Source organism: Musca vetustissima, unplaced genomic scaffold, assembly GCF_032173495.1.
Source record: "Musca vetustissima isolate MV318-11 ecotype Yass unplaced genomic scaffold, APGP_CSIRO_Mvet_v1 utg12009, whole genome shotgun sequence".
Taxonomy (NCBI): Eukaryota; Metazoa; Arthropoda; class Insecta; order Diptera; family Muscidae; genus Musca; species Musca vetustissima.
Genome location: NW_026881687.1, coordinates 59,745 through 81,580, shown reverse-complemented (window position 1 = coordinate 81,580; position 21,836 = coordinate 59,745). Strand labels below are relative to the sequence as shown.

General features: G+C 31.5%; 1 protein-coding gene across 1 annotated transcript; it reads right to left on the bottom strand.

Moving 5' to 3' along the window:
* Positions 1-10,072: 10,072 nt before the first annotated feature.
* LOC133327641 (integral membrane protein DGCR2/IDD) lies at positions 10,073-15,358 on the bottom strand. The gene is made up of 3 exons (XM_061536164.1): positions 15,170-15,358; positions 14,833-14,913; positions 10,073-10,204 (listed from the first exon to the last, which is right to left on the bottom strand). The coding sequence occupies exons 1-3, from the start codon at positions 15,356-15,358 to the stop codon at positions 10,082-10,084; spliced, it is 393 nt and encodes a 130-aa protein (XP_061392148.1). The 3' UTR covers positions 10,073-10,081.
* Positions 15,359-21,836: the final 6,478 nt, after the last annotated feature.

Below are 21,836 nucleotides of genomic sequence, written 5' to 3'. Positions count from 1 at the left end.
CTTAGTTATATTATAGCTCCATATAACGGTAACCCCACGAGAATTTTGAAAATTTCAGTCATGTTCAAGGACCTATCATAACATGAGTTTTTTCCTAAGAACGTATTGTAGTTGTCTGTAAATGGCTTGTTGACATTAATTTTCATTGTCATCCTCATCGTGGAGACATTTGGGTTTGAAAGGTTTTTTTTGTAAAGAAGCTATTAATAGCTTCTGTATCCCAACAAAAAACTAAGGGAACTGATGAGGATCAGTGGCGAGATTTTTTCCCTGCCTTACCCCTCGGCGGACAATGCCATACATTCCCGACTAATAAATAGTTGTTTTTTTTCCATTAATTTTCATTGTCATCCTCATCGTGGAGGGTATAAAAACTTTGACCTGACCAAACGTAACATCGGAAATATTTCCCAATGGCCTTGTTATTATTTAAAATTTTCGGTATTTAAATCATGCATATACCTACATTTTGTTTTAGTACCTATAACGAAACCTCCCGATTGTTGTTGTGTTTTGCGCCCGTGGATTGATAAAATACCCACACGAATAAATTACACAACGGAGCTCTGAATTTCGCATACGAAGTTGTTAATAGATCGATGATCTTTTTCTATGAATATAGAATATAAATCGATATCAAATTTGAGTTATTCTGAGGGTTCTAGACACATTTTCAAACCGATGTAGTTATAATAAAGGATATTGTGTCCTCTCATCTTAAGAAATGTTCGACATAGTTCTCATCCCATAGTTAATGTAATGGTAACGCTCGATTCCAGATATATTACATTATTACACTGAGAATAACAAACAATTTTTTTTAATTTTTTTTCGGTTTAATATTTCTTGCAACTTGGGGAATATTTTTATCTCAAATATTAACCCTTAGTCGAATCACTGAAGAGGCCTTTTTGGTTCCCTTTTTCCAAAAGTTTTTTAAAGCTTGGTTAGAACCGTTCAGAATATTCTACAAAAAAAGTAAATCTCTTCTTTATTCTCGATCCTTTTCTTATTGACTTATTTAAAATTTATTACATTACATGATTTTAAATTAATCTTTTTGTTAATTAAATAATTAAATTTTCTATTATTATTAAATTATTTATTTTAATATAACTATCAAAGTATCACTTTTGGGATGAGTTTTCATTTGTCATTCGTTTTCTATGTTTATATATAAATATGTCAAGTTTAGTCGAAGGCATAATGCGTTGCTAACAGATATATATGGACAATATTGCCAATTTTTTAATATTCCATTTTCAAAAAATCTGTTTTTTTGTTTTTGTGGCACATCAATGATTTTTGGTACACATATAGAGAAAAATGTTCTGACTCCGAAACCGTTCGCGATAAAATTTTTGGTTGATGCGCGAGGTTTTAATTTTGGGCATAAGAAAAAAATCTTAAAATTACGCCGTTGATTATATTGACCAAAAACTTTGATATATATCTTCCTCCGTAAAATGAGAATATGAATATTTTATAATAATTGCATAAAAGTTGCACATCTTCGCGAAATATGAGAAAATTTCAATATTTTCATCAATATTTTCATTATATTAATGACATTCACACACCTAAAAATTAATTTAAAAATATCTACATAATCTAAACACCATGATGAATCAAATGATATCAAAATCACACAAGTCCGGTGTAGCGGTTTGTAAATCACAGCGACAACAAAACAAGATATTGAGGAAAAATATTTCTTTTTGGTTCGAAAAATCATGTCATCATATTTATTTTTTTAATTTTATACAAGAAATTTAGGAAAAAAATTTTGGGCTTATTCTTCTATTTTACCCGAATTTCGCCGAAAAATTGACATATATAAAAATAATCACTTTTTATGTATAAGTATACGCCTTGCGGATTATATTAAGACCCTTCCGATAAACATGGGGTTCTATAAATAGGAATAGATCTTAAAATAATAATGTAATATTATGAAATATACATTTAAAATTGTGTCCAAATCGCGTAATTCTCAAAATCATTTAATGCGCATGCGGTTTCCAGGAAGTACTGAAGTTTATCTTCCAATCCATATATATTTTGCGAAATTTCATTTGACGGCTAAGATGTGCCACACGTTGCATTGTAGTATCCAAAAACTCGTAAAACGCGAATAATTTCCGATTTCCGTGTGCAAATCTCCATATTTCAATGCCATTAACGCGCATCACACTGATTTTTGAGATAAATTGGGTACATCTCTCTTTCGGCTGAAGTCTTTTCGAAAAAGATCAAAATCCGTATGAGGCCATTTATTGTAGCGGAAATGATCCACAGAAAATGCAAATAAATCCGCGATATTTTCAAAAATATTTTTACCAAATTTCGTGTTTTTGGAAGGCCAGTTCCCGCCGTTCTTGTAGATGGATTTTCACGAAGAAGATTTTATATCATCCGAAACGTAAAAAACCTTATTGATCGCGGGTACCCATATAATTCAGTTGACAGATATAAAAATTTGGCCCGAAAAATAGGTTTTTTAGAAATTTGATCGCACAAAATTCGCACCTTCGGATGAATATTACTCTGAAGCTGTGCATACTACATACACAAAATTCACATCATATTACGCAGATTCACGACTACAATAATCTTATAATCGATTTTTATAAATTCCTGTTTGCGTATTAAAGCTAGAAGTAAAATTAAAAAAAAAAAACACTCAAAATCGAGCTTCAAAATGTCGACATCATTTAAAGGTAGATACAGTTAAAATTTTGAAAAATGATACATAAGGGGTGTAGTCCCCATTTTGTTGGCTTCTAGTTTTCTTTTGACACGAAGACCGTGCAATGAGTGGCTTAGTCACAAATTGATAGAGAACATAAAAAAACTGGTTCGCCTCAACCTGTTTTTACACATTTTTTTACATTAAAGTAGACACAGCTTCCACCAAAATAAAATTTGGAGGTCAATATCATGAACAGTTTGTAACGACAGATCAATTAACCCAAAACTATTCACTTTTTTCAAATACTTAAGTAGTTCCCGAGTTATAAAGGGGTGAACCTCCGCTTCAGCTATGTTAAAAAATTGGCAATATTGCCCATATTCGTTTTGAAAGTTTACGTCGAGTAGCAACATAATGGTTCATTTTTTAACATAGCCCCCATATAAATGTGTCAACAATTTTCCGCATGTTGAATGTTCTAACTCAATTTTGGGATAAAAATTCTCTGGGTAAAGAATTTTCAATGTGGGTCCATGTTTTGGCATAGCCCGGTTTGTTCTATCTATCAAATGAAATGTATCTCTAAAAAAATCTTCTATATACCTATGGAGTCCTATTAGGCCGTCTACCTAAAGATAATTTTCTGTCTATAGAAGTTATTCTATCTTCTGTCAATATAAGACATTTTCAATATTTTATCTAGAGAAAATATGTTAATATATCGCATATCACATATTTAATAAAATAAAATCTTTATAAGCTTCAACTCCAAATACAATTGTTTTCGTTTTTAATTTTCCTTGTACTTGTTAATTTCTGTCCATACAAAATACAAAATGTCTTCTAGAAGTTCTGCGCATAGAAGGTCATCTAGGCATTTTTGACCGCGATTTTCCTAACTATAGAAGATCTTCGATCCATAGACGTCTTTCTAGAATTTTTTCTTTTTATAGATGGGATATTTTTATATACCTTCTACAATAGGTCTTCTACATATACATATACATAGAACATATTCGATTCATTAAATGTATTCTACATTCGATCAACAGAAGATATTTTCTATAGACAAATTACGACAATTTTTTTCTATAGAATTTTAATCTAACATATATCACATATGATATTTTTAATCTCTTCCACGTAAATAAGTCCAACAGTCCATATAAAAAGCCTTCTGTCTGCGACGCATTACACCTTCACTGACCTTGAACTCTAAATACAATGTTTTCTTTTATTACTATTATTATTTTTCTTGTACTTATTAAAGTTGTCATTTTCGTTTTTTTTATCCTTACATATTATTGTATTTTTTCTTTAAAAGTAGAAAAAAGAAGAATCTTGAAATTGTTTCTTTATTTCCGAGTGTCGTCTTGTGTGTTTTTTTTAATTGAATCTTCTTCTTATGTTAATTATTTTAAATTGAAACGTATTGTTGTTCTTTATTAAGTGTTCTTTTCTTTTTATTTGTTATAACATCGTTTATTTTACGTTTTTTGTTCGCTCTTTTCATTATCACTTTGTTCACGACACGGAGACGACAATCGTGGCAATGAAATGGATGATTTACTGAATGAATGACTGATTGAATGACTTACCGACTGAAGGGGCATTTAATTTAAATGCACATAAGATAATGTGATATACTAAAGAGAGATTGTGAGGATGATGTGATTAATTCTACCGGGTAAGGCAAAAGATAACAAGGGATTTGAAATACCAGAAGAAAAAGGGTTTCTGAGATTTGTGAGGAAGATGAGATTAATTGCACAGAGAGTAAGGCAAAAGATAACTGTAAGTTACTGTAAGGCCCGTCTTTGGTTCACCATTTGCGAAAAATCGGACGAACATATATTGGACCTATATCTAAATCTAAGTTACTGTAAGGCCCGTCTTTAGTGCACCATTTGCGAAAAATGGGACGAACATATATTGGACCTATATCTAAATCTGTACCGATTTCAATAAAAGTTAGCACACGTTGGTCTATCCTAACTTTGGTAAAACTTGGCACACGTTATATACACCAATTTCAGTACTTTGTGTAAAATTTCGTACTAATCGACCTAATTTTGACTCTTTGGTGCACCATTTGCTAAAAATCGGATGAACATATATATGGGAGCTATATTAAAATCTGAACCGATTTTCCCAATTTCAATAGGGTTCATCCCAGGGCCAAATAAATGATCTGTGCCAAATTTCATCTCATCCGCATAATAAAAGCGACCTACAGACGGACGGACGGACATGCATAAATCGACTCAGAAAGTGATTCTATGCATATTCTCAAAAGGAACCATGGGTCTATCACGTTTCCTTTTGTATGTTACAAACATATGCACAAAGACATCATACCCTGTAACGCAGTGTGGTAAAGGCTATAAAAATGTCCACGAAATAAAATTTAAAAACCTGTGAAAATTTAGAAAATTTAATTATAGAAGAAAAAATACGGTATTTATAAAGGGTTGTTTATTTTTCGCCTCACCCTGTATTTTTTTTCTTCTTATTAAATTGGGAAAACCCGAAAATATTTGACAATTTAAAAAAAGGTACTTTGAGTAGTTTCATCATTATGACAGATGACTTTGTATAATGTAAATATATATGGATGTATATATATATATATATATTGTTATGTTATTTTTATTATATATCTGTTTTTGCTTACTTATTAAATTATTAGAATTTTTAATAATAATAAAAAAATTAATTTAACTAGATAGTATACATCATATATGATTGTTAAGGTAATTTGTGTTTGTGAGTTTCTATTTTATTTAATTTTATTATATTTTTTTCTTTTGAATAAGACATGGAGGAAGATAGAGTGGCATCAGTATGTGGGTTTGTAGTTAGTTTTGTTTTTATTGTTGTTTTTTGTAGCCTTATAGAGCCTATGGAATTTGTTTATTTTTGTTCACAAGAATGGAAGGCTACAGATCGTACATAAAGATCACAATTATCCAACAAGGAAACTCTCTTACGATTAGCCTTCCACTTCATGGAAATTATTTATATATTTTTATTGTTTACACTTCGTTGATTATTATTTATTTTTTTTTTTGTTTTTCGAGTGATTTTTAAATAATATATACGATATTATTTATTTCGTCTTCTTATTATAGAAATAAATTATTATCATGTTTTTCATACATTTCGATACTATTTAATGTTATGAAAGGGTATAAATATATCTAAAGGGTTGTATTAATAGAAAATATTTTTTTTTGAAGAAGGTCTTCTAGAAGTTTTTTTTTCATTTATAGCAACAGAAAATATTCAATGACTTTCGATTCAAAAAACGCCTCTAAACGTCTTCTTATTCTGTCTTTAATGGTCTTTCGTTCCGAGGATGTCTTCTATTTGAGGAGAAATATTTAGTACATATAGAAGACGTTTTCAAATGAAGGTACTTAAATCTCTTGGAGGTATTTTAGAAATGACTTCTAAAAGAACTAAAGATTTTGTTGTCTATATCTCCTTATTATAGATGGACTTCAATTTCAAAAGGTCTTCCATTTATGTAAGTTTTTTTTACCTATAGTTCTTTTTTCCGTAGAATATCTTCTAAAAACTATGTGTGTTTGATTGGCCTGCTCAGTCACCTGATCTAAATCACATATAGAAACTTTTGGGAAATTGTCTAACGAAATATTGGAAATAATTTTTTTAAAAAATGCGGATTTCTATGTTGTCCTGAATGATCAGAGGGACATAAACGACATAGTTGATCATATAATCCAATCCGTGCCACGAAGATGTGCAGATGTTATTAAACGACGTGGTTATGCTTTATATTAGGGGAGACTGGGGCACCTTCGGCACTTTTTTTTTTAGAGCTCTATATCTCAGTACTTATTCAACATATATAACAACTTTATGGCTGATTATTGTCCTCTGACTCTTAATTATAAAAAATTGTACCGAAAAGATATAAAAAAATAGTATTAGTTAACAAATTTTACAGTTTTGTAAAAAAAGTCAAATTCGCCGAATGTGCCCCAACCCGGGGTAGCTTCGGTATTTGATGGGGCACATTCGGCGCCATAGTCATAGCCGGGTAATTGTCATCGCTATCAGTCTGGTTGAAATTCTGATCCTCTAAAGGCTCTATTTGGTTTTAATACGCCACACAATGTTTGAATTATAGGGCTTTATTTTCTAGCGACGGACGTTTACATCTCAAGGTCGCACACACCATCAGAAATAGGGGTTTTCTATCGCATTTCCGGCAATACAAGCACGTTTGATCTTATATATGCAATTTCGAGCCATATTAAAGCATTAGTTTTAAAGACAAACTCAAAAACATTTTAAGGAAATAATATTGCACAATCTGTATATGGCCGAATGCGCCCCACTTTAAATGCCGAATGTACCCCGAATGTACTTTTTATAGTTTTTTTCATTTTTTTGATCAGATTTGTAAAAACATTATATTTTTAAATATTTTTATAATAATACTCATCGTAGTTAACCGTTTTTTAATAATATTGTCTTACAAATTTAAAAAGTTTTATACACGAAATACTTACGAAATGGAATTGAAATATTGCAGAAACATGTATAAAAATACAAAAACCTATGTATCTAAATAAGCTTATTAGCTAGAAATTTCAAACTTTGTGTCAGTTATTTATTTCGATATTCGATTCCTATGTATCGAAACTAGTGATGTACGGTGAGAGCTTCATATCGAAAACGCGATTGCCGAAGGTGCCCCGATGCCGAAGGTGCCCCAGTCTCCCCTACTAACAAAAATATTTTTCCAATATAGGTGACACATAGTATAAGTTGCAAATGTTTTGAGCACCTTATTTTGTAAATTTACAATAAAAAGTTGATATGAAATTAATATTTTATAAACGACTGAATATGGAATATTTTAGCATTTAAAACTTTGTTTAAAAATTTTTTATTTCAATAAAGTTGGGTGTTTTGCCCCGCAGATGACTGGGATGCAAATGTTTTGAGCAGCACTGTATATAAGGTAATTTACGGGTAGAAAATCTTTAGAAGTCCTTCTATGGGTAGATAAGCTTCCAGACATAGAGAATCATTTACATATTTGATCCAAATGTATACTTCTATCTCTGGAAATCTTCTAGAAGATCAAAAGAAGGTTTTCTCCGAATGATAGAAAGTATTCTAGAATCTCCTTTATTTCTAGAAGATCAATAGAAGGTTTTCTACGAATGATATAAAGTATTCTAGAATCTCTTTCATTTACATAAGGTTCCTTTCTATGGACAACTCATAATAAATAATCCCCTTCCAATCCCACCGAATGCATAGCAGAACTTTCTTGGCCGTTAGTCCTGGTTTGACCACCGGAGTTCGGATAATTGGTTCCTCGGTTAATTGAACGAAAATTCGTGCAAATTTTGATGTGCAATTAACCGAAAAATACTGTAGTTTAAAACAGTTGTATGGTCGATTTTTAGCTCCTGGGCGATGTTACGACTGCTAACATGCCGGTCAACTTCGATAATTTCTTCATAATGGATTTCTTTTTCCCTTCTATGGGTAGAAAATCTTTAGAAGTCCTTCTACGACTTCCAGACATAGAAAATCATTTATATCTTTGAAATGTTTCTAACTCTGGAAGATTTTCTACCTATGTAAGATCTTCGATCTGCAGAAAATCTTCTAGAAACTCTTCTTTACTTAGTTTGTAGTAATTTTAACCATTATTCCAACCAAATTTCAGTTCTTGTTACTAAACACTACTAAACAGCAACCAGAAAAATTCCGAAAAAATCTATTTGAAGCAACTGAAGTTGACAACAGTTGCCTTCCATAATTCAAATTTGGCAACCCCACTAAATTATGGTTACCTCCGTAATCGACCCATTATTTGTTATATTGTATTTGACATTTATATCGAATTAATTTGGAAAATACATATGCGAATTTTATCCATTGAAGAGGCCGGTATCAGTGTCTGAAATAAAGAAACAATGAAAAGCAAAACAGGCCTCAATCAAGTGAGTGGAGAGACCGCGGTTGTAAACAAGAGGAGACAAACAAACCGTTGCAAAACTAACAACCACCTAGTGAAGGAAGAGACAGAAGACAAAACAAAACACAGCCAAACTATATTTCTGCAAAAGATAGCAGACAAAATGAGCGCAAATAGTGGTAAATTAGAGCAAAGAATGAATGGTTTTGTTATGTTTAAATTTTTTATCAAAAATAGTGGATTTCTTATGATTATAAGAATTTTTACTCGTATTCTAAGCGAATACAAGTAAAATATGGAACAAATAAACAAAATTGGAAAATATTCATTAAATTTGTTCTGTTCTATAGAAGATATTCGATTTTAAGAGCATTTCTACAAGTTTTTTCTGTCTAAAGTAGCATTCTATATATGTATAGAAGACCTCCTAGAGTAGTAGAGTTTTCTATCTAGAGAAGAATATAAAATGTTCAGAAGCTCCTCTACCTCTAGGAGATTTTATTTGTATATGTGGTCTTTGTAACATATAAAGTCTGGTAGAAGTTCTGAGTATAAAAGGTTTCGAATCATAGAAGGGATCACATAGTCATTTTCTACCTCGGCGTGTTTATATCTTTAGAAAATCTTCGATCCATAGAAGTCTTTCTACACATTTTTCTTTTTACATAGAAGAGTTTCGATACATAAAAACAAATTCTATAGAAAACATTTTCATCCCAAAAATATATTTTTCCATAGAAAGAATCTCTTCTAGGGGTAAATTATTTTCTATAGAATTTTGAAAGTAAAGAACATCATAGGTGAGCATCCAATAGAAAATTGAAACTATAGTATTAAATTTTACTATGGGATATGATTACTATTGTTTTGATGGCCTTGTCTATTTTTCTTTATATAATTTTTATTATTTTTTTTTCTCAATTAAACTATATTTGAAGAATTTAAAAATAGATATTGATTTTTCATTCTGTTTTATTTTTATTAAGAATGACATTTTTATTTTACTATAAAGTTTGATTTTTTTTATTTTTGTATTTATATTTAGTTATAAAAAAATGTGCTAATTGCAATATTTTGTTGTTTGTTTCTTTGTTCCGTTTTTTATTTATATTTATTGTTTAAATTTATTTATTAATAACTATCACTAATAATTTCTTTTCTTTTTTTGGTTTTCTTTTAATGAATTTCATTAAATAATTGTTTCGTTTTAATTGATTTGAATTTGAGTGTTTAGGGTTTTTTTCTTAGAGATTTTGTAAATATTTTCATTTTTGGGGTTTTTACATAGATTTCATTGTTGTTGTTCTTTTTTGTTAATTTTGCATTTATCTAATTAAGAATAATTGTTAAGTTATTTAATATTTAATATTATTATATATAGTTGTTGGTTTAAATAATTAATTATTTTTATTTGGCTCAAGTTATAAGTTTAGCAATGAATTTCCCAGAAATGTTAAAATCAATGTCGACACGGCCAATGGTGATAGAGTTGTTGTGGCCGTACTATTGCCAGCTAAGATTTCAGCTCGTTTGCGCATGCGTTCCTGGTGGGGAGGAGGGAAATAAAGTAATATTAGAAATGATTAAATAAACTGTAATAAAAATTATTATTTTTAATATTATCTCATGCTCATGCCGAGGAGGATTTACAGATTTATTCTATATTATTTGTCAGTTTATAGCCACGGCTATATGACCACGGCTAGAAATTTGAAATGGTTAATTTTATAGGAAACAGAGATAGTTTTAGGATAGTAATTTGACTGCCTGTAATGAAGGCTTTACAAAACATGCCAGTCATATCAGAAATTGAATTGTTTTTTAACTTACATCGTTAACAAAATAAATTTTCAAAAAAAATATTAAATCAAATTACTGAAAATAAAATAATATTAAAGAATAAAAACAAATTTTAAATTAAAAAAAAATCGTCAAACTGGGATTGCGCCAGACTTATTTGAATAAAAATAAATTAATTATTAAAATCAGAATAAACAAGATGTTAGTTCGGACGGGCCGAACTTTGGCTACCCTCCACCATAGGTATACTGACAGTTACTTGTAATTAAAGTTACAACCCCACGTGGAACTATAATATTGCGTTGTAAACAGAAATGGAAGGGAATTTTATATAGGACATATTACAAATAAGTAAAAGTAATTACATAAACTACTGTCGACCAGAAACATTAAATAACTGTCAAAAATATTAATATTAAATTCCTAATATTTTCACCATAGGGTATTGTCATTTATTAGCAGTGACATTTCCCACCTCAAGAGAATAAAGTAAGAAATAAAAAAATATGCCGATATGTGACCAATACCGACAATTTTACCACGATATTGTTGTAATGAGGATTTTTCCTAAAATCTCAAAATCATAAATCTTGGTCCGATATTGTTATTGCACGCTTAAAAAAGTACTGCAATTTACATGACAAAGTTATATTTGGGGCTATACCAAAACGCAGACCAAATCAGTTAACTATTTTAATATAAAAAGGCGATTATTGTTATCAAATTGTTACTATTATTGTTACGACTACAAAATACCGAATTCGGTTGAAAACCGCGTACCTATATTTATACTTTTTGTTGGAGAGTTTTGCTATCCAATACGAACTCAAAGTACCTAATTACAGCTAACTCAGTTGAAAATACGCTCAAAACCCCAAAAAGGGCTACCAGAAAAAGTGGACCAATATTTATAATTTTTCGTGGAGATATTTGCTACTCAAAAAGAACCCAATATGCCGAATTGGTTGAAAAACGCGCTCCAGAACCCTAAAATACAAAATTTTGGAATGCCCACGTATGGGGGCTAACCTAAACGTGGACCGATATAGTTCATTTTAAACTTGATCGCCTGCAGGCAAAAGACAACCCAATGCAAAATTTCAGCATCCTATCTAAATTCCTTCAGAAATGATTACAAAATACGGACGGACAGACATAGGTATAAAACCAGTAAGGAAAGTAGTAAAGTCGGCCGACTATATGATACCCTTCATCACTTTGGGTCATTGTACATATGTATCCTTACAATTGCATATAAATGTGCACTCGAAGGAATATACTCATGCCTTTCTGCAACCTATGCTAAATTTAATTTCATTTGGGCAGATTTTGAGTCGTCTGCGTACCATGGAACAAATTTATGGAAAACGATACGTCGCACTGTTATAAATTTAATCTCATTCAGACACCCGTTCGAAAAACATATTGAGACTATGGTTGTATCTGCACCAATTTCAACAAAACGCAATATATATGTAGAGCTATATCGAAATCTGAACCAATTTTTCCGAAAACGTAACATACAACATTCTAGACTCAATTCAGTACGCTATGTCAAATTTCATGCAAATTCAAACATATAAAGGAAGTTTGGTGCACTATTTACATAAAGTCGGACGAAAAATACAGATTTTCATGAAATTTAACACACATAGTTCTAGAGTAAATTCAGTATGCTATGCCAAATTTCGTGAAAATCGAAAGATACATAGGTAGTTTAATGCACCACTTCCCTTAAATTGGACGAAAATATATATGGGAGACATATCTAAATCTGAACCGATTTTCAGAAAATTTAACACCCACCATTCTAGACCTAATTCAGTACACTATGCCAAATTTCGTGCAAATCGAAAGATATATGGGGACTTTGGTCCCCATTTACATAAAATCGGTCGAAAATATATATGGGAGCTATATCTAAATCAGAACCGATTTTCATAAAATTTAACGTTCTAGACTTAAATCAGTACACTGTGCCGAATTTCGTGCAAATCATACAAAAAAATCGGACGAACATATATATGGGAGCTATATCTAAATCTGAACGGATTTTCAAGAAACTTAACACACATCATTGTAGACCAAATTCATTACTCTGTGCCAAATTTCGTGCAAATCGAAAGATATATAGGCACTTTAATGCACCATTTTCCTTAAATCGGACGAAAATATACATGGGAGCTATACCTAAATCTGAACCGATTTACAGGAAATTTAACATACACCATTCTGACTAAATCTGAACCGATTTTTAAGAAATTGTACACATCATTCTAGTCTCAATTGAGTACGCTATGTCAAATTTCGTGCAAATTGAAAGATATATAGAGACTTTGGTGCATTATTTACATTAAATCTGACGAAATACATATGGGAGCTATATCTAAATCTGAACCGATTTTTTCCAATTTCAATAGAGTTCGTCCTTGAGCCAAATGAGTGGGCTTTGCCAAATTTCATCCAAATCGGATCATAAATGCGACCTGCACTTTGTTTACAATTTAACATGGACAGACAGGCGGACGGACATGCATAAATCGACTTAGAAACTGATTCTATGCATATTCTCAAAAGGAACCCTGTGTCTATCTCGTTTCTTTTTGCCTGTTACAAACATATGCACACCGACATAATACCCTGTACCTGTATAAAAACTAGTAAGGAAAGAACCACAGTCGGACAAGATCGACCATATAATATCCTACAAATTTCAAAATTCCAGCACTATCAATTCAACCAAAATTTAAATTGTACCAAATTTAGTAAACAGGATTCGCACACCAAATTCAAATAGTACCAAATTTAGTACACATTGGTACGAATTTCACAAAACTTCATACATGCCCCAATCATAAATTACAACATTGATCCTAACTCCAAATTTCAGGATTCCACCTCTATTGGTTCACCCCAAATAAGTAAACATAAGTATGAATTTCCAAAACTACATTCATACCTCAATTCTACAAACCAACAGTTATCTCATTTCCAAATTTCAGTGTTCCGCTCTATCGTTTCACCCAAATCCAAATTGTACTAATTATACTACGATTAGTAATTTTCGTACACATACGTAAAATATTTCTAAAACTATGTACATATACCAATCCTACACTCTGACGATAATGTTAATTTTAGGATTCCGACTTCATCCGTACCTCATAATTAAAATTGTACCAAATATAGTACTTTTCGTACACATGATTACACACTTCCAAAAGCCACCTCCTTATATCGACCATACTTTTCAACTTGATTCTTATGGAATTGAACTTCCTGATTCTTGAGTCCAAATTTCAAGATTTTTGCTCTATCCGTTCACATGCTACGAAATTGTACCAAATTTAGTACATTTAAGTACTTTTCGGATAATTATAGTTTTTACTTCCAATTCTTCTTGGACACGAATGATCAAGACTTTCTTTATTTTAGAATTTTGGCTCCATCTGTACCTCATAATTAAAATTGTGCCAAATATAGTACCATATAGTACTTTTCGTATACATGATTACACACTTGCGAAACCACCTTCTGAAATCGACCCTACCTCTCATCCTTGATTCTCATTCAAATTTCAAATTTTTAGGTCTATCCGTTCACATGCTACGAAATTGTACCAAATTTAGTACATTTAAGTACTTTTCGAATACTTGTAGTTCTAATTTCCAATTCTTTTTCGAATGGTAACGATTTTCCTTTCCTGTATAAATCTCATAAAATATGAAATGGGTGCCGATTTTCTGGTATTTAGATAAAACAAAAATAAGATGTGTATGGGTCGTTTATTTTGAAAGTAGTTTAAGTCCATTTTTTCTCATATTGAGATATTTAAATGTTTGGGTTTGATTTGCGTCAAGAAAAGGGTGTTATTAACTTTGTTTGTGATTTTTTGCCCTTAAATATGGTAGAATATATAACGTAAATATTTTGTAAACCTTTCTAGAGAACCAAGATTTGTATCAGAATGTAAAATGGACATAAATTACTTTCCAGATAAACGACTCATAGCCGACAGCAAAATTGTACGATCTCTACGGATATTCCGATTTTTCAAATTTTCAGTTCGAATTTCCAAAATCACACGCGTATCTCAACCCCATATACGAAGTTCAATTCCATATGATAAAATGCCCTGTTTAAATAATATTTAATTCGAATTGGCAACGAACATTTGTTCATATTCTATTTAGTTCCATTATCAACTGTCATAACCATATCATGATATCTTAACCATGAATACTATAATTACTATGTTTAGCATTTATAATTAAAGGATACTATCATTGATTTCCTGCTGCAAAGAATTTACTAAATACATGTATTGCATTTCAAAAACATATATCCCGTAAATTAACCCTTTTAAACTCACCTGATATTTATTATCTTCGCCGGGCGGATCTAAACATTCAAACTCACAGCACCTTTCTCCAACACGGAAATTTTTGCAAAACTAAAAAAAGAGAATAGAAAAAATAAACACAGTCACAAGAAGTCGAACATGCGATAAATGACGTATGAATCACCTATGAGTAGGCAAATACTATAACTAGTACTATTGATTGGACGAATAGATAGACAGTGGTTCCAAATTATATCTCGATATATATTTTTTTATTTTACTGAATAAATTTTTACATTTTTTAATGGTTGTGGTTGTTCAGGAAATATTTTGGTAATTTATAAGAATTAAAAAAACGTCAACTTACATATGGCGGATCACAGTAAATCGCTTTGCACCACAATGGCTCCGAATGATAGCAAACACACAAACTGCAAACTCCTGGCCCCGGTACATACAACATGCCGTGGTTCACAGAATTACCTTGAAAATCAATGCAATCTTCCTCCAGACACGCTATAAACGAATAGAAAAAATAATAACATGAAACACACATCAATACGAACAAGAATTTTAAATTTAAACAATATTATACAGTAAGTCGTAAAATATAGTTCATAGTTTAGATGGAAAAATATTCTTTAATAAATCCACCCTTTGGATGGTCTCTATAAGAATATTCTTTAACTAGGAAAATGCCCGCTACTTCGTGTGCGGAAAGGGAATACAAAAAAGTTTTTGTTTTTGCAAAATAGTCAGCCTGACACTACTAATACAAATTGGTTAATTAATACACCACAATAATTTTTTACTCAAACGTTTGATATTTTTTTACATATTTCCGCAATGAGAGTGATTTGTTGTTTTTATAAAAACAACTTTTTATTTGTGTATGTGTCCGCCGAGGGGTAAGGCAGGGAAGACTATAGTTTCAAATGTCGCCACTGATCCTCATCACCACCACTAAATTCAGTACCAGTTAATACCAAAAACTTCTTTCTAACTTTCTGTCAGTAAACCACATTTCAAATTTAGAGCATTTTCTATTTAAATTACTTTAAATTTATTACATTAAAATTTGAGTTTCTATTGTCCGAAATCTCAGGATTCAACCAAATCCAAATTGTTTCACATTTGGAACTTCTCATGCTCATAAGTAAACTTTTCTAAAACTTCATCAATCCTACAACAATCTTAATCCCACCAATGTCCAAATTGTACCAAATTTAGTACTTTTTGTACTCATAAGTACAAATTTACAAATGTACTTCAATCCTGCTTTCAAATAGTGATCCTAAGTCCAAATTTAAGAATTGTAGCTCTGCCTCTTCATTAAAAACCAAATAGTACCAGATTTGGTACCATTCTGTACTTTTCGTACCCACATTCCAAACCTATCTTAATATTCTAAACCTGATTTCAAATAGCAATCGTAAGTCCAAATTTAAGAATTCCAGCTCTGTCTATTCACCAAAATGTACCAGATTTCGTACCACTCTGTATCCGCATTCCAAACCTATATCAATCATACACTCCCACAGTAACCTAAGTTGCAACATTCAGGATTCGAGTTCTACCCGTTAACCAAAGTCCAAATTGTAACAAATGTTGTGCTTTTCGTACCCATAAGTACGAATTTCCTAAACTACTACCTTAATTCCTAAACTACCTCCATGTCCCAATCCTACACTCCAAGTATAATTTTAATTCCAATTTTTTGGATTCCTGCTCAAACAAAACGAATTGTACCATATTTAGTACCATTTAGTACTTCTCGTATTCATATGTACGAAATTCCAAAAATTTTCATTCCAAACATAAGTTTTTCATGTCTATCCGTTCACTTAAATCTAAATTGTTCCAAATTTAGCACACATAAAGACGAAATTTCAAAACTACCGACATATCTCAATCTTGTACTCCAACTATAATTTTAATTCAAAATTTCAGGATCTCCGCCCTATCCGCTCTTACAAAAACAATTTCTAAACTATTTTATTCCAAAATTCTAAAGTCCAGCTCAATTCGTTCACACATAATCAAGTTGTACAAAATAAAGTACCATTTAGTACACATAAGTACTATGCTTCCGTATCTCAATTCAATACTCCAACAGCAACCATTATTCCAAATTTTAGGTTTCCAGCTATCTCCGTTCACCCAAATCCAAATTGTACCAATTATAGTGCCATTAAGTACTTTTCGTACACATCAATACGAATTTTTAAAGATGTCTCTATAGCTCAATCTTCAACAGTAATCTGAATTCCAAATTTTATGTTTTCAACTCTAACCGTTCAAGCAAAATCAAAAATGTACTAAATTTTGTATCATTTAGCACTTTTCGTACCAATAAGTACGAATCTCCAAAACTATCTCAATCCTACACTGCAACAGTCATTTAAATTCCAATTTGAAGACTCCAGCTCTATCTGTTCACCTAAATCTAACTTGCACCAAATTTAGTACCATTAGGTACTTTTCGTACACATAAGTACAATTTTTTAAATCTACCCCAATAATGTACTCCAATAGTAGTCTTAATTCCGATTTTCAGGAGTCCATATTTATACACTAAACTAAATGCAAATAGTACTAAATTTAGTACCATTTTGTACTTTTTATACACATAAGTACGAATTTCTTAAACCATTTCCGCACATCAACACCACTTCCCAACCTTTATTCCGTATAATTTCAAGATTCTAGCTATATATGTTCAATAAATATACAATTAGAACTAAATTTAGTAATATTTAGTACTTTTAGTACACTTATAGGACAAATCTTTAATATATCCAAGCCTTGGATGGTCTATGGAAAAATATTCTTTAATAAATCCACACCTTGGATGGTCTATGGAAAAATATTCTTTAATAAGTCCATGCCTTGGATGGTCGGTAAAAAAATAAACAGGTCCACAAAAAATATTTTTTAAAAAATCAAAAAATATTTTTTAATAAATCCACGCCTTGGTTGGTCGATAATAAAATACTTTTTAATAAATCCACGCCATGGAAGGTCCCGAAAAAATATTCTTTAATAAATCCACGCCATGGAAGGTCCCGAAAAAATATTCTTTAATAAATCCACGCCTTGGATGGTCGATAATAAAATACTTTTTAATAAATCCACGCCATGGAAGGTCCCGAAAAAATATTTTTTTAGAAGAAATATGTTTTAATAAATTTTATAATCTCAAAAATCATATAAAAAATTATAATTTTCAAGAATTCTGAATATATTTCCTACTATGTTCGGCTTCCTAGGCATAAATTTCCTCTTCCTCAATTAACGCAGCAATTACGCAAATATTTTATTCTAACTCTGATGCATATACATTGTCACGAGCACATTGATGCTAATATGCACATTCGATACCGATTCGAAAAAAAACATTTATATACAATCAGTAATTATTAAAATCGGTGTATTTAATATTTCATTATTCCCTTCTTAATATAAATAACATATATTTTCATTTTATTGTGAGCAATTTTTTTTCAAGGTGTCCCAATGCGAATATTGAACTGAATTTGCACAAAAATATACCCCTTTATTTTCTAGTTCTAGTTAAATCTCAATAAAGACTTATCAGTTCGCCGACGCCGTCTCTCTTTCATGATTGTGATAACCTGCTGACCTATATATGTGAGTTTGACTTTTAATGTTGTTTCTGCCTATTATTTAAATATAGAATTTTAAATCTGGAATCTGGTTTTGAATGCGAAAACAAATTCGAAGTGTAATTCATAAATGCAATGCGCCCACTTCTTATCGCTGTAATTGGTAATGGAATTTATTTTGATCGGAGCGAAGAATTTTTATTGCGCAAATTGATAATGAATTTACTGGGATGATTGGAAGGGGAAGGCAAATGTCATTCACGGGAAGTCATTCAACAAGTGATGGGTCACATAAGAAGTCACGTTTGAGTGGCATATGTGAATTGGTCATAAGCGTTTTTTAATTAGCGTTAATATAATATAATAAAATTAATAATTATAAGTAAAAAATATAATATAATATAATATAATGGATTTATTAAACAATATTTTTTGAGAGACCCTTCAAGGAGTGAATTTATTAAAGAATATTTTTTTGGGAGACCCGTCAAGGCGTGGATCTATTAAATAATATTTTTAGAGACCCTTCAAGGCGTGGATCTATTAAATAATATTTTTAGAGACCCTTCAAGGCGTGGATCTATTAAACAATATTGGATTTATTAAAGAATACTTTTTGAGAGATCCTCCAAAACGGATTTATTCAAGAATATTTTTTGAGAGATACTCCAAGGATATTTTTTGAGAGACCCTTCGAAGGCATGGATTTACTAAATAATACTTTTTGAGAGACCCTCCAAGGCGTGGATTTATTAAAGATTTTTTTCATGGACCTTCCAAGGCGTGGATTGTTAAAGATTTTTTATGGACCTTCCAAGGCGTGGATTTATTAAAGAATATTTTTTGAAGGACCCTCCAAGGCGAGGATTTATTTAAGAATATTTTTTGAGAGACCCTTCAAGGCGTGGATTTATTTAAGAATATTTTTCAAGGGCCAACTGAGGCGTGGATTTATTAAAGAATATTTTTCAAGGGCCAACTGAGGCGTGGTTTTATTAAAGAATATTTTTCAGGGACGCCTCCAAGGCGTGGTTTTATTAAAGAATATTTTTTAAAATACCTCCCAAAGCCATGATTTATTTAAGAATTGTTTTTAAAATACCTTCCAAAGCCATGATTTATTTAAGAATAGTTTTTAAGAGACCCTTCAAGGTGTTTATTTATTAAAGAATATTTTTTAATTACCTAATTTATTAACGATGTTTTTTTCAGGGCCTATATACGGTATTTTCCGTTTTTTTATTTGAATCCTTATTTGCCTTCTTGGAAAGATTTCAGTATGGTCACCTTATTATTTATATTTATTTTCCTTAAAACCATTACATTCTCTTTATATTATTTAAGAGATACGACACACTTTAAATGGCTCAAGGATTTCAAGGACTTTATATGATACAAAAAGGAGACTCTCAGAGCGAGAGCGTAATTGAAAGTAAAACGAGGCAAAATCGAAAACAATTTTATTTCTAATACTGGCATAAGCTCCTACATACGTCACGTGCTGTTGGTTCGATAGGTTCGAAACGAACATGATGGTAAAAACGTGCTGCAGCATACCCATCATACCATACCACTGAGACGAAAAATACGACAGCAACAATATTATATTTTTGTAAACATTTTAAGGAAATGACAGTCGAGACATGAGAGAAGCAAAAAATAACTACAACAACAACAACGAAATTGGTAATAGAGCAGTGAAGGATGACGACGACGACGATGGCCAGAGTGTTACAACAAGAAACCCAGTGGCAAAGCAATGTAGGCTACACGTATTGCGATGTGAACATAACGCTGTGTCCTTTTCGGCAAACATAAGGGTGAAGGTAAAATGTTACGTGTGGAGATGGATGGGGATGGGGCCAAAGAATGAAAATACACATACAAATTACATTGCAATAGGCGGCGGAGATGGCTCCTTCGACTTCGTTTTTTGGTCTACATGAAATTGTAGGTTTTTAACTGAAAACAAATATAAAAACTTCAGGGAAAAGTGGATGGAGTCAGATTCAGGCAAGGTAGTGGAGTCGTTGGTGGTGTTGCAGAGGGGGGACCCAAAAACACATCTTCACTTACACACGTGTTTTTGGCCAATACTGCAGCATTAATGTGTTCCATTTTTTGTGTGGTGTTTTCATTTCATTTTCTTTCTCATTTTGCTAAGACATTTTTGTGAGGTTTTTTTATTTATTATTTTTTTGGTTAAGAAATGCCTACTGCTCATGGTGGTCCATGGGGTGGAGATGAGGAGCGGCGTGAGAGAAAGTCGTGAAAAACGTGAACATCATAAAATGGTTTTTATTGTTTGTTTTTCTTCTTTAAATTGGAACACAAATACTTGTGCACTTTTCACACACATTCGTACACATATACACAAATTGCCTATGTAGTCTTATGAAAGGATTGCATTCAGAACAACGATGAAACATATTGCCTTTTTGGCTTTCTTATTCTCTTATCAACCGAACAAGGGAAAAATTCCATTCAAGCTTAAAATTATCTCAACAAAATATAAAAAAGGACTTTTCATGAGATGCCTACACAGTGTATTTTAAGGTTTTATTTCAGAACAAGGACTGATTACACTATGCGACAAAATGGAGATCTCTGGGGAATTGAAAATTCCTTATGGAGAATATTATTAAGAAATACCTAAATGTTAAGCGGAATTTTTATATGGGGCATTGATCAAACGAGTTGTTTTTGGTGTTGAAACTGCTTTATGGAGAAGAAAAGCTTTGAAGAGTATGCTAAGAACCCAGATGATCAAACTTACAAAAGAAAAGGCGCCTAAGACTATCAAAATACCCATGGTACAATTATAAAAGGTAACAGCAAATTCCAGCTGATTTGATTCCAATGTAATACTAGTGTCAATATGAATTTGACAAATTATGTTTTTAAAAATCACCCAACAGGAAAATTGGGAAAGCATACAATTTAAAATTGTTCTTTATTAAATGTGCTCCTGCATTCAATTTACTCAATCTGCCTGCTGGGAAAGTTTGAGGAAGCAAATCTTTCTTCAAGGAATAACTCGCTATTCCCAGCATTGTCATATGTGTTACCCATATTTATGGCAATGGCTCAATTAAGGGAACCCCCCCATTCTCGATTTTTTATTTTTAAGATTTTAAATGGGCTGGTAAATGAATACCAATGCTTGTTAAGGTTTGTAACTTGGCACATATGTATTTGAAGATTTAAAAAGGAAGAAAAATAATTTACCAAAATTTGTTGTTGTTTTTTGGGTTCAAAGAAAAGTCCATATTTTCGATGGCGGGCATGATAACTCCTCACTGGAACATCGGAATCCGAAAATTCCAACTGTTTTAGAAAGAGGACATGTCTGGCTCTCGTATGAACTAGGATTATTGACTTCGCACAACAATTAACAAAATGGCGGAA